We start from the raw sequence: 14859 nt of genomic DNA, 5'->3' as shown, positions 1-14859 counted from the left end.
GTTACATATCAAATGAAAGAGCTCATTGTGAGAATCTCGAATATATATTTTTTATAATTTTAAGAAAAACAGTTTAGAAGTTATTCAAGAAAATGACCATTCCCCCCCCCCCCCCCCTTATCTCCAAAACTGCTGGGTCAAAAATTTCGAAGAAATATACAAAATAGATCTTTACCTATAGATCACAGGAAAACCTATTAGAAATGTGCAGTCAAGCGTGAGTCGGACTTATATACTTAGTTTTTGATCCGACCCCTACGGGTTTTTACGGTTCCGTACCCAAAGGTTGTTCAAGTCCTTCTGTCAATCGTTCTACACCAGCGGCCTGTGGGTTAGTTATACTCAGAGAGCCCTCAGCGCCTTACGAGTCCTCTATAATAACATGTTTAGGGTGCTGATGGGGCTCCCTAGATTCTGCAGTGCATCGGGCATGTTCGCCGACGCACACGTAGAGGACTTCCACGCCATTATGCGTAAAAAGATCATGTCCATCAGAAGCAGAATACAGGGGAGTGCCAACAGCATACTAAATATGTTAGCGGACAGGCCAGACAGTCTTTTACAAAGACATTGGATGTCCTCACTTATAAACCCCCATTCAGGGGATATATATTTTTTAAATTAGTGTGTAATAAAAAACAGTTTTAATATAAATAACCTAGCTTTTAAGTAACAAACTAACAAATTTGGAACACCGTATCTGAATAAAGAAATTATTTATTTATTATTATTTATTTATTATTAAAGGGTAAAAACGGGACCCTATTACTAAGACTCCTCTGTCCGTCTGTGTGTCCGTCTGTCACCAGGCTGTATCTCATGAACCGTGATTGCTAGACAGTTGAAATTTTCACAGATGGTGTATTTCTGTTGCCGCTATAACAACAAATACTAAAAACAGAATAAAATGAATATTTAAGGGGGGCTCCCATACAACAAACGTGATTTTTTTGCCGTTTTTGCGTAATGGTACGGAACCCTTCGTGCGCGAGTCCGACTCGCACTTGGCCGGTTTTTTTTTAAAGAGATTTCACATAAAAAATACATTGTTTAAATTGTGTAATGCACGGAACCCTTGGAACGCGAGTCCGACTCGCACTTGACCGGTTTTTTTTTATGTTAAAGGCACATCTCTCATGTACAGTGAGCTGCGAAATTGCATGGAGAAATTATGAGTCCTTATTCCTACAAACGAGCGTATTTTGCAAAATGCTACCTTTTTCATTCAACATTAAGACGTAACTATTAGTATTTATTCAAAAACTTCTTAAATAATCATTTCCTAAACTAGCTGATTATAGTAAGATTAAGAAATAGATAAGATTCCAGTCGTTCGTTCCGAAGCGAACAATAGCGTAATCTCTCTATCACTCTTCCATATTAGTGCGACAGAGACAACTACGTTTCGTTTGCTACGGAGCGTAAACGGTTGGCATCTTGGCTAGGCACCCTGGTCATTTGGAAAGCGAAAGACATACGGAACGCGTTTCTATTACCCATTTCAAAGGCCAGTTGCAGATTTGGTTTTAATGTAAACTATAAGTACCTAAACGGTTGGCATCTTGGCTAGGTCATCTCTGGGTACAAGTATGTATATTTTCTTAACATAATAAACTGAAATTACTACTACCATGCATATAAAAAAAAGAGTGGCTATAACAATAAAAATAATGTTACTTGCTATTGAAATCGACAACGATCAAGATTATTATTCTCTGCGTTAAAAACGCGTTATAGTTGCCGGCGCTCGCGTACCGCGCGTCAACGCCATCTATTGAGTGTTATTTCGTGAAATCGATGAACGCTCTAGGGAATAAGGGCTCTTATGAATGAATTCATAGATAAATTCCAAATTATTTATTTGTTAAACATAGGTATGTACAACAGGTATAATATAGTATCACAATGTTTCATGTTTCGCCACATGGCACACAAATAGCTACAGAGCCGTAGCGTGAAATTATAAACTAGTCTTAATAAAATATACACAACACAACAAACTAAAAGGAAATGAAATCTCCTGAGTCAGACAAAAAATCTTGAATAAAATAATATGCTTTACTTACTAGGAAATCATATAACATTTTTTTAAAGTTCTTTAAATCATCAATTACCAAAATTTGTTTTGGTAGCTTATTATAAATTTTTGGTGCCATTCCAAAAAAGCTTTTTGCTAGTAACGCTGTTTTACATAATTTAGATTGTATTCTATTTTGATGGCGATAACTTATGAAATAGGAGAATTGGTCAGGGTTATACTTAACATATAATGCGACTTCATATATATAGAGACAGCGAAGCGTGAGAATATTTAGCTTAAGGCCGTTCCATCGGTTTGCCGCTGTCTTTGTCACATTTCGCAAGAAAGAACGGGAAAGAACATACGCGCCAAGTGTCAATTTTGTTCGAATTTTGTCGGTTTTTATTTATTTTAAAAACGTTACCTTACAACATCGAAATTCTAAAGCTATGAAATTACTATTTATGTTAAGATTGTTTTTTCTTCTTTTTTTGTTTAAAGTATCTGATAATAAATAACCGAGTAAAGTAGGATTAAAAGTCCGAGTTAGAGGTTACTTTGGGAATTCATTGTATCGAGCGAAGTGTCATAATTCGTGTATCGGAAGCTATGTTGTTAAAGATAATATAGTCAAGAACTACATATATTTTTTCCACGTCTACGAATATCAACGCCTCTTAGAAAAACATGATCATATAAGGAGATTTTTTGCCTTCTGGTTCAGGGAACCGCCTTAATTCGCCATGCACTTTTACAACTGATGCATGGTACAAGAGGGACTTCTTGCGTTTTCTTTTCACCGAAAAATTTGTCGTAAATGTCAAAAAATGATATTACGTAGTTCCCAATAGGTACTCATTAGTACGAGCTAGGGTTTGAACCCACACCCACAACCTCTGGATTGAAAGCCGGACCGGACGTCTGAGCCACCATCACCTTTCCAGTTGTCTGTTGAATGTGTTAGTAAAAATATTAACTAGTCTAGATTGTTTTACACGCTTTTATTGCTGATTGTACCTACTCATTTTTTTGCAGGTCTATATATTTGAATGAAATGAAAAAAAATATAACAAACAAAACAACACAAAAACCGTACTTATCAAAAATATTACCATTGCCATTTAAGGACTGTCTGTAGGTAGTAATAGGCCAAGTCGAAAAATCTTTGAATATTGTTTTAGTGGCACCCAAACGGAAATACGCTAAACATAAATAATTATGATGAGTTTGTAGCACCAACACCAGCCAATTTACCATTGACTAAACACTTCTGTCACGAACAGGAAACAGAAGTCAAGGGTACTTGCTGATTTCACAGCTTCCTTACTGCGACGGATCTTTGGACAGCTAACTTTTGTATAGACTCTTGATGAAATAGTCGTAATCGTAAACCGACAACGCTGCGGTGGGGACATCATAAATTTGTGTCATGCCGCTAACGAGGGCCCGTCAAATGACGTAAGAATTAGATTTCGGCAAATTACACGGAAGAATAAAATACGAACTAATGGAGTGTGGCGGTAGGCCAACCGTATAGAAAATAGAGAATAAGAATTTCGTATTTAACTAGTCTCTTTGTTGACCGTAATGGCTTTTTGCAATACCTATACGTACTCGTCCTTGAGGTGAATAATAAGACGCTTCTTCTTAGCGGACTTAATAGACCGCGGGCCAGAAACAGATTTCCATGACCAATCGCCTCCCGGGGGAAAACTCGTATAGTGGTTAACGGCTATGTATGATGAACCCTCGTAAACGTCAGCTGCCGCTCCGTTGGTTGGTTGGGGAATGGCAGCCACCGACCGTTAACCGCTATACGAGTTTTCGCCCGGGAGGCGATGACTGACGAAATTTCCGCCTATAACGTAACAGATAACTAAATGTGCCATTTTCAATCAAAAGGGTACTTATTGTCGGTTGTCATTAAGGCGCTATTTCCATACAGCTTCAATTTGAAATTAACCTTATTGACAAGCGACAATGTGGTACCTTTTGGTTGAAAATGTCACAAATAGCTTCGTTATATATCATTAAAGGAGCCCACTGACTATAAGTCCGTCGGACGATATCAGCCTGTCAGTTAGAACAAAAATTTGACAGTTCCGAACAACTGACAGGCTGATATCGTCCGGCGGACTGATAGTCAGTGGGCCCCTTAAATTTCATTAATGCTATAGTACCTACACAATACCATTCAAAACCCCGTTTATCCTAAGATTATTTTTTAAACGTTATTGCACAAAATACAAAAAAGGGATAAAGGGATTATTCTATTACGATTTTAAAATGAAATACTGGAGTTTTATCCATCAGGCCTGACCTCTAGCGTGTTTTTTTCTATATCTATGTACCTACTTTACTTGGTTACTTATTGATAATACAGTCAAGGGCATAAATATATATACATTCCCAAAGTTTCAAAAATATGTGTACGCTCTCACACGTTAGACAATAAAGTCGTGTTCACATATTTTGGAGCCATTTGTCTGGATCGATATTTTTGCCTTCGACTGTACAAGGCTGGGGGTTGACCACGGGCTGTTATAAGTGGTATAAAGTGGTGTAGGATACTCGTACAACTCAGTACCTACTTCTGTTCACGTGCTAAAATTGCATCTACGTGGGGTTAGCTCGAGATCTTCGTGTAAATGATTATTATTGCGGCGTCAGAGCGTCTATCGCGAACATGGAGATTTCGTTATCTGCCTCTATTGCTCTTGCATGTTCGATTTTCGATGTTGACAATAAGCCCTCTGTTTAGGCTACGCGCGCACTGAAGATTTCTGCCGTGCGTTTTTTATTCCGCAAAATCTGTGAAGTATGCAACCTCCTTGAAGTGCGCGCATTGCGAAAAATAATCTGTATGCGGATTAAAATCTGTGGTTTGCTGCAGATTGGTTGCGGTGCGGCGCCGCACGAATTTTCTGCATCCTATGGACTATTGAATAAATCTGCGCACTGCGGAATAAAATCCGTGCGGACACCGGCCGGCAGCCATCCCATCCATTGACGCAGTTGTTCTCGCGACACGGTGCTGCGCGGTCATGTCGTCGCCTAGCGTAGTAGTCCATTTTCAACGCCCGTTCTTAACTTGGGACTAGAATGGCAAAACGTGCGGATATGTCACCGCTGTGCGCGTACTGGACACACAGTCACACACGGTTTTTTTTCCTTTGCGTTTTTAAAAACGCACCGCAACTCGCCGCACAGCAGTGTGCGCGTAGCCTTAGTGTTTAGTCTGTGCGTTGAGCCATCCCGTAAAAAGAGTTGGGTGAGGTCCTGGGTTGGTATAATGCCGCGCGTTTCGAGATTTTTTTCACGGTAACCTATATACCTTCAGGCTATTGAATTATAAATTAAAAAGATTACGTCCATTGAAATATTTTGTTATGCATGTTCCAGGTGTTGCGTGAATGGATGAGCCGCGCTGTAAAGCAGCGCGCGACATTACTCGAGCGGCTGGAGCTGGCGCGCGATATAAACGAAGACCTCAAATTTCGGGTAATATAGCTTAAAACATCTTTGTTTACTTAAGGTGCAATGCGTTAAGCCAGCAGTTTTTTATATTATAATACGGTTGCCAAAAAATATGAAGTAGCTTTCTCTAGTAATCTAGTAGCTTATCGATTCGAAACCTGATTAAACAACTTTCGCTCGACAGAAACAAATCACGAACACACCATTAAAAATTGTAACTATTTTTGCACAAAAGCTAAAGTATAACTAAAAATAACAATGATATCGGCGATGCGGGGCACGCACGGCGCACGGCCGTCCGCTCAGTTGTCAGCGAGCTGCGTTCGGAGAAGGACCTGAACGCACTGCACCTTAAACGAATATTTGTCACTAATCAATAGACGGACTTCGGTCATGGATGCCTCAGATTGCGACTTATTGTGACCAATCACGCTCGTAAATATTAAACAAGTTGCTAGAATTATTAAATTTCCGTGTGATTTAGATAATTACCTTATTAAATAAGATGAAGCCCATTTACAATTAACAAAACTAATGAGGGTGGAAAATTACTTATCCACTATTGTAGCGAGTTAATTTATTAATCTCAGGTTGTATATTATGCTCAAGGTCTCCTCGCAGTATTTAGGTCCCTATAGTACAAAGGTTAACCTTGCCGTCTCTATTCATGCGCTTAAATAGACAAAGTCTTGAAACCTTGAATATCTACTCCCATTAAATACGTATACCTACGTAAAACACCTACTTACCTGATAAAATTTAAATAAGAGTGCTTTTTACTTGCAGACATTATTGATTATTTTATTTATTATGTCTAAGTATGATAATACTATTACCTATTCTGTGGTCTGAGTATGTCAATAGTTAATACTATACATTTTGTTTCAAGTGCGTGATGAAATACATTATGCGCTAATAGTGGTAAGTGGTAAAAAAAACCGGCCATGTGTGTGCCGGCGGGCCACGTATTATGGAGGGTTCCGTACCTTCATATAATACAAAGCCATACAAGCAAAAGAACATATCTTCGCGGTACTTACCTACGTTGTTTTAATAATATCCATTTTTTTTAACTCTTTAATGGCTCAACCGATCATATTCAAAATCATTTTCGTGGAATCTATTTGTTAAGCTTTATTTTCTAAAATTATTTTCAATTTTTTTTGCACGCACGGTCAAATGCTAGAAGGGGACACAATATTTTTACTTTCGTAGCGATTATTTCGAAAAGATATCACTTAATCAAAAAACGTTTGAAGCAACCTTAATATTATTTTTAAATACCTATCAAATAATGTGCCACATGTTGATTTTACTTAACACGTTCATTGCCACCGAGCCACATAAGACATCCGCGCCAGGCCACAATTTTTTTTAACATATAAAGCTTAATTCAACGATCCCGACTATCGGGTCGTCCGGCCTGGGAACGAAACCATAAAATACGGCCAAACCATATTTTCGGCATTGAATGTGTTAAAATAAAAATTGGCCAAGAGCATGTCGGGCCATGCTCAGTGTAGGGTTCCGTAGTTACCATTCTGTAAGCTTAACGGGGGCTTATAGTAAGTATCATGTACATTATTAAGCATAAGCGAGTACCTTCGCAGCGCTTCGTAGGTAACTACGTCTTTTTACTAAGAATAGAAGACTGTTCACAATACTTCAAAAACGGCTAGACCGATCGTGTTCGCTATAGTTTTCATTGAAAGTACTTATTAAGAGCGCTATTACATTTCGGCGTTGAACGAGTTTAGGTATTTTACGCGCTGCGGCGGGCTGTGCGATCTCAATATGCCGATCCCTTCTACCACGTTTTCCTTCAAGCTCGCACTATAATGATGGATTAAACAATCTTGATCCTTCGTGAAGCATATTGAAAACAATTATAACGACACTAACTGTACTTAAATTTTAAAATCCTAATTATTGTTATTTGGTACGAAAATACTAAATCCAGTGCAAATGTGATGTCATTTTCAGTGAAAATTATCTTTTTGGGATATAATTTAGCACCAAGTGACATTGTTAAGTGTAGATTTATACAATTTGTCGAAATTGACATTTTGTGACATTTTTGGATCCCAAATCGAAACGGTTTGTCCGATTTTGATTGGACCTTCAACATTAGTCATGGGATGGAACTATGTCACTTAGTACCAAACTTTAACAAAACGTCAATTTTCACTAAAAATTACATAAACTGTCAAACTGTCAATTTTGACAGTTTTGACAGATGTGTCAAACTACACTTAACAATGTTACTTGGTGCTAAATTCTATCCCAAAAAGATAATTTTCACTGAAAATGACAAAAACTGTCAATCTGTCAAATTTGACTGATATGTCAACCAAACCTTAGTTCCACTAGGTACTGCCAGGGTTCAGCATCAGCTCTATCATGGGTACTGCTCTCCTAAGTGCTCATCAAGACAAGTCGGATGACTAAAACAGCGTGTGCCTATGTTGCACCAAACCATAGATCCACTAGGTACTGCCAGGGTTCAGCATCAGCTCTATCATGGGTACCTACTGCTCTCCTAAGTGCTCATCAAGACCAATCGGATGACCAAAACAGCGCGTGCCTATGCTGCACCAAACCTAAGTTCCACTAGGTACTGCCAGGGTTCAGCATCAGCTCTATCATGAGTACTGCTCTCCCAAGTTGCTCTTCAAGACGAGTCGAATGACCAAAACAGTGTGCGCCTATGTTGCACAAAACCTAAGTTCCATTAGGTACTGCCAGGGTTCATAAGGAGGATGAGTAATACATACTCAAAACTTATACAAGTTCAGTCTTAGTTATATCGGAGCATCGTTTATAATGGCGTAAGCGCCATCGACAATAAGGTCCCTTTTTATAGGAAATACCACATTTTATTCTGTTTTTAGTATTTTTTGTTATAGCGGCAACAGAAATACATCATCAGTGAAAATTTTAACTGTCTAGCTATCACGGTTCATAAGATGCAGCCTGGTGACAGACAGACAGACAGCGGAGTCCTAGTAATAGGGTCCCGTAGGGTCCCTTTGGGTACGAAACCCTAAAAACAGAATAAAATAGATATTTAAGTGGGGCTCCCATACAACAAACGTGATTTATTTACCGTTTTGTGCGTAATAGTACGGAACCCTTTGTGCGCGAGTCCGAGTCGCACTTGGCTGTTTTTTTTATTTTATTTACTACCTATAAAATGTCAGGTCATTTCAAATATTTTTAATGTTGTTCGGATGTTTGTTATGTTACTATACTATATTATAATACTATAAAAACAAATACAGTACTCGGATCAAAGTTTCTCAGTCGCAGTTTACACGCACACAGTATAGCGTTTTACACGGCGCCTGCCGCACACAACGATAATAAACCTCGTTGTCGCCGTCGAAAACGTGCGGAGCCGACCGACACAGGTCCGACCGCTTCAAGCTCTGCCGCGGTAGCTCTAGCGCGCGTCATCGGTAATATAGAGTAGTTTTCAAAAAATTGCCAAATAATTAAAGTAGAATTTGATAAACACAAATGTATACTATATAGAGTAACTTATACTAGAGCGGTACTGTCATAGTAAATTTTGTAACCACAGTAAATTCACTGCCATCTATCGACACACTTTAAAACTAAAAATGAAGATTTAAAAAAATACGATAAAATGTATTTAAATATGGATAAATGTTTTTTTTTATTTGCATTAATTATTTTTATGATTTTGGCCCATGTTCTTTCACTGATATGCGTAAAAATTGTTAAATAACAAACGAAACCGTCAACGCCATCTATACGACAGTAGGCCAAAGCTAGTAGCGCCCTCTGATTGAGAGTCAAATTTTCTTGATTTTCGAGGCACGTTTTTTCCTTAGACTGTATCCATCTATTACGGAGTTATATCTATCTTTGGTTGTAGATTGCTCGTGTATAAAAATGACTTCGATACTAAGTAGATTTTCGTAGGAATTTACACTTGTTTCGAAGAGAAAATTCAATTCGTTTTACATTGATTTTCTCTTTCTCAAAAGCATGTAGGAAGAATATCATTCAATATTCCTAAAGTACAGGATATTAGTAATACAAAATATCCAACTTTAGCAGAGTAAACTTCTCAAAATTTACAAATAAGAGCTCACAATTCAACTTCACGCGGTTTTTCGTAAACGACCATCAGAAAAAAAATCATTACTAATTTAATTAGTCCTTTTTCTAAAATGTACAACGATATTCCTAAAGAGAAGAAGACGCTCTTACTGGAACAAGTACTCTTTGTTTCTAATAATGAGCGTAAAGTCTTAAATCTTGTCAGGAATATCATCAATTTTACATTATTTCGACTTTTCTTGTAAGAGCGCTCTTAAGCTTTTGTTTTAAGATTTTTTTCATATTTTTGGACCCATGGTTTAAAAGTTAGATTGGCGGAAGGAGACACATATTTTTTTCTTTCGGAGCGATTATTTCCGAAAATATTCACTATCAAAAATGGTTGGAGACCGTTATTAATTAAAAGACCTATCTAACGATAGCAACACTTTGGGCTAAAGCGAAAAAAAATATCATTTTGTATAGGAGGTACTCTAAAAATTTTTTCTAGTTTTTATTTTACCCTTCTGTCGCCATGTATGATTTATGTACCTATCCATGCTAAATTGCAGCTTTCTAGCACTAACGATCACGGAGCAAAGCCGCGGACGGACAGACGGACATGGCGAAACTAAAAGGGTTCCTAGTTGACTACGGAACCCTAAAAAACATGTACGGAGTGCCTTCCTAAAACATATTTTTACATTTTTCTATACTAAATAGCGGCTCAACACACAATGAACACGTCGTATGAAACACGTGTGCTTTGGTCACTTAACACACATCGTTTTTTTTGCGCGTTCGCTTCCAGCTCGCGCGTACAATACCCTCGAGTGCAATGACTAATGACCAACGACAGCTCACTTTTATCATAATTACTACTACTTTTTGAGCATCTATCTCTATTAAAAGAAAACTTTAACCAAACATGTTTTTTTTTGCGTTGCAGTTAGAAGAGAAGAGCGTCGAATTAGACAGTGTAAAAAGTCGCGTGCGGCAGTTAGAGGGGGAGAAGGAGGTTTCGACAACGCCGCCCTTGCCGACGCCGCCCGCGCCCTTGCCCGCCGCTCCCGCTCCTCCCGCCACGCCCACCACGCCCGTCAGCCGCCGCACACGTGCCTCGCGCGACAGCCTGGAGCGGCGCTCGCACAGCAGCATGCGTGACATGCAGCCGCTGCCCATGCCCTCGCAGGAGCCGCGCTCCACGTCCACGCCGGACACGCCGCGGCGCCGGCCGTCACGAATCCCGCTGCACACGGCGCACAAGGGGGCGGCGCCGCGCCCGCCGTCGGCCGCATCAGCGCGCTCGGCGGGCTCGCGGGGGGGCGGGCGGCCCTCGCTGCCGCCCGTACCCGCGCCCGCGCCGCCGCCGCGCCGCCCGCAGCCGCCTCACGAGAACAAGGTGCGCGCCCTCCTGGAATACATGTTCCAATTCCAAAGATTTCGGCCAAAAGTTACCGATCCCAAACTAACCGTGTCGTGTTAAACCCACCGTGTGACAGTGCACCCAGTGACTCACTAATATCGCGTCCCGACCGTTCTCATGTTTCGGTTTTGGTTCTCAAGCCGCGGGCGAGCCGGGCGACGCGGGCGCAGCTTCGCCCTTCGTAGCTCACATGCCATTATGTCGATCGTAAGTTTTTGTTTTTCATTTATTTCCTTTAGCTTCGGTTCCGTTTGACCCTGGTTTAACATTAAGTTTTAAGTTGTAGTTTTATTATTTTAGTTATCTTGTAGTTGTGACGGTCCCGAGTAGACTAAGTAGCATGTTACTAACGATATCGTATTCTGTAAAAGTGATGGCTTAAAATCGAGTTAGGGTTTTGATATCTAAATGCTTTAACAAAATTGGTTATGGATTGATAACCCCTAGCATGTTGCATTCATTATAAATTTAATCACGTGTAACAATAACGGTCTGATGCACGAGCACCTATAGGTGGCGCTAATTCTACAATGCATGATATTGATTCTTATGTCACTGAAGATTAATGAATTAATGTGTTATTTAACTTTGTATACATTTATTTAATATTGTTAAACTTGCCATACAGAGGTGATTACTATTTTATTATGTAACATTTGTTAAATCGAGAGTAGCGATATTTGCTAACCTTCTAGAATCCTGAATCAACTAACCATTCCTAGCTGTTGTCTAGAGAGAAACACGTAGTGGACCTTTCGTAGACCCCTTGTAACCGATTCTATTGTGACAGTCAGGCCGCTAACGTTACACTATTCAGTCAATCTAACATTATAGTACTTAATAGTTATTGTGATTCATTCTTAACATTTATTTTATCTTAAACATGAAGTTAGCATATAATTAGCCACTAAACTTGCTACTCTAATGTTTGTTCAAATTGTATATTTTACGAATAAACAAGTGAAGTGAAATATTATAACGTATTCGTAGTATAGATCTATTATAATTGTTGAAACATTACATGTAATTTTATTAATCCTTTGGACTGATGTATATTTAATTATAAAGGACCATGGTAAGTGAAATAACACAAACACAAATCGGCCTTCGACAATACACTGTAGATTCACGTTTGGTTACTTTTTTGTCAGTTTAGTTCTTTGGTTTAGTTGTTATTTTCATTTTTACTATATTAGACATAGTGGCATAATGGCAGTTATTGGCAATCCACTACATAAAATTATGGTCTATTTATCACATGGCTAATGCACTGACTGATGTTTCCGATCACATTTAGGGGAATTAAAGTAATAGACCGCGAGCCAGGAACAGATTTCCATGACCAATCGCCTCCCGGGCGAAAACTCTTATAGTGGTTAACAGCTATGTATGATGAACCCTCGTGAACGTCAGCTGCCGCTCCGTTGGTGGAATGAGGAATGGCAGCAAATAAAGTCTATAAATTTTTTTGTAATCTCCCGCTTGATACTTTGTCAGATGATAGTTTAGATGCTATTGTGAATAAACAAAATCGTCAGCCGGTTGTATCGCTGTGGAAAGACCGTCAGCTGGTCACATGAACATGTAAAAAAGAAAATTATTTTCAGTCATCGGCGTCATCGCCTCCCGTTTGATACTTTGTCAGTTGATAGTTTAGATGCTATTGTTAATAAAACAAATCGTCAGCCGGTTGTATCGCGGTGGAAAGACCGTGTTACGCGTTTCGGTGGCTGCCATTCCTCAACCCACCAACGGAGCGGCAGCTGACATTCACGAGGGTTCATCATACATAGCCGTTAACCGTTATACGAGTTTTCGCCCGGGAGGCGATGACTGACGAAATTTGCGCCTGGCTCGCGGTCTATAATGTTTGAAACGCTAATTTATTAAAGTAAAAATATAATAATTGTATGAATACAATTGCATACTCTCGGGCTTTGCATGCTTTCAACAAAACTGAAACCCATCGCTTTCCTCCGGCGACGTCGGCTCAGACTATTCACTCCGTTTTGGGTGTTGACAGACTCGGCGAGCGTCGCGCGAGTCCTTGCCGGAGTTGTACCCGGACTCTCTCAACTTCGTCGTTGCGGAGTCCGGGGTGGGGGTGGGAGTGGGACTAGCCGCGGAGTACTTGTCCCGGTCCGAGCGGCTGTTCTCGCGCCTGCGCCCGCGCCCGCGCTCACGCCCGCAGCCGGCCGCGCTGCCCGACTACCGCCTGGCCTACGACTCGCCCCACAACCTGGCCCTGGAGCTCACCAAATCTATCCTCTACGAATCCGCAGACCGCATTGACACCACAGTCAAATCCGTCAGTTCTGGAGACTCGCTTTGGAACGGCAGGCCTCAGCAGTATTTCGAGAGCATGAATTACGCTGAAAATGACAACACGAATGAAACCGATTGCGATAATGATTCTTTAGCACCTTGAGAATAAAACACTGCGTGTACTGTACCTACCTAGTTAATTTTTGAGTCTTTCTGGTAGTAAAATCCGTCTCCGGACTCTAGGGTCGCCTCGCATTTGTAATGCCATAGTGTATTTCCATTTTCAGATGTATCATTCCATGTAAAAGGCAGTGTTAGAGACGTCTCGAGAGATCTGTGATATGTCACGTTTTATAAACCCTCATCGACGATAACTTTTGTAGCGTTTTTGCAGGCGTTTTAATGAACTTTTCGACTAATGTGAGAGTCTTATCGTTGTTACTTCTAACAATTATGAGACTCATTTTACAATGACTTTTGATTCAAGTGTTTTTAATTAAACAAATTAAATATAATCTTTTAGATACGTAAGTAGAAATTCTCTCGCAAGTAATAATACTACGCAATTGTACACGGATACTTGTCGAGGCTTTGCTTTCCATACTGAAATGGGATGCTTAGAGAAAAAAGTAAAACGATAACATTTATTATTGCCAGCTATTATTTGCTAATATGCTATCATAGTGACTATTAATGTACCTACTTATTCGAATATTACTCGCTTGTATTTATCTCTGAGATACTCCTTGTATAATTAAACGAGTGTGCCGTAACGGTAGTTATTTTACATGTCACGTCATTCCTAAGGCTATAAGAACAGACTGTAACTATAAATATAAATTGAGTGAGAGCTTGGAACGACTGTAGCAAGGCTGTGAAACAATTTGTGTGCTTGAAGTTATGTTTCATTTCATGTAAGGGGGTAGGTATCTTAGCATTATAGATATTACAGAAATGGTTCACACGGTAAGCATTGGGTGTAAGTATCGATTTATTATTTATATGTACTATTGTTATTTTAAAACTTCTATGTCCAGATGTGAACGTCCTAACGTCGCATAGCACGTCTACCGTCGCGCAGTAGTGTGAGGGTTAGTTTCAATTATAGGGTACTGTGCGACACGTTTCATACGACAGCGCTCGGTAACAAAATAGTAGGAGACTGATTTTGTATAAATTATTTAAAAAAATAGTGATAGCTTATACCAAGTTAGGGAATTTCCTTTCAATAATGCCCTATTAATTTTTTTTCTGTCCTTTTATGTTTCTATGTAAAAATATTGCCTACATGTGAATAAGTGTTACTGAATTAGACATAAAAAATATTCCAATTCTGTAGTATATGACTGTATTTTATGTAACATAAGATTAATGTAGCCTATAAACTACCTATCGATAGATATTTAAGTCAACTCATTATTGTACAGATTTCAATGGCGATGTTAAGGTTTTGTAAATTATTAAGTCACTACCTACCTACAATTTAAGATACTCAAATGTATCTAGTTGACTTGAATCTAGTTGATGACTTATGGACAGCTGTACAGAAATCATATCATTATATACAAATTATTCAATTAAATTGTTCATATCAATTGTATTT

The 14859-nt window shown here is 39.3% G+C and overlaps 1 protein-coding gene across 1 annotated transcript in view; it reads left to right on the top strand.

The window, feature by feature from the left end:
* Positions 1-14851, top strand: part of LOC134746288 (uncharacterized) — a 136206-nt gene extending 121355 nt beyond the window's left edge. The window contains exons 4-6 of the mRNA XM_063681013.1: positions 5423-5521; positions 10515-11048; positions 13015-14851. Coding sequence (XP_063537083.1) covers positions 5423-5521; positions 10515-11048; positions 13015-13419 — 1038 coding nt within the window. The 3' untranslated portion in view covers positions 13420-14851. The remainder of the gene's footprint in view (positions 1-5422; positions 5522-10514; positions 11049-13014) is intronic.
* Positions 14852-14859: the final 8 nt, after the last annotated feature.

The sequence above is a fragment of the Cydia strobilella genome, chromosome 1 (genome assembly GCF_947568885.1).
Source record: "Cydia strobilella chromosome 1, ilCydStro3.1, whole genome shotgun sequence".
NCBI lineage: Eukaryota > Metazoa > Arthropoda > Insecta > Lepidoptera > Tortricidae > Cydia > Cydia strobilella.
Note: the sequence above shows the minus strand (reverse complement) of the source record. Positions and strands in the feature narration are given on the sequence as shown.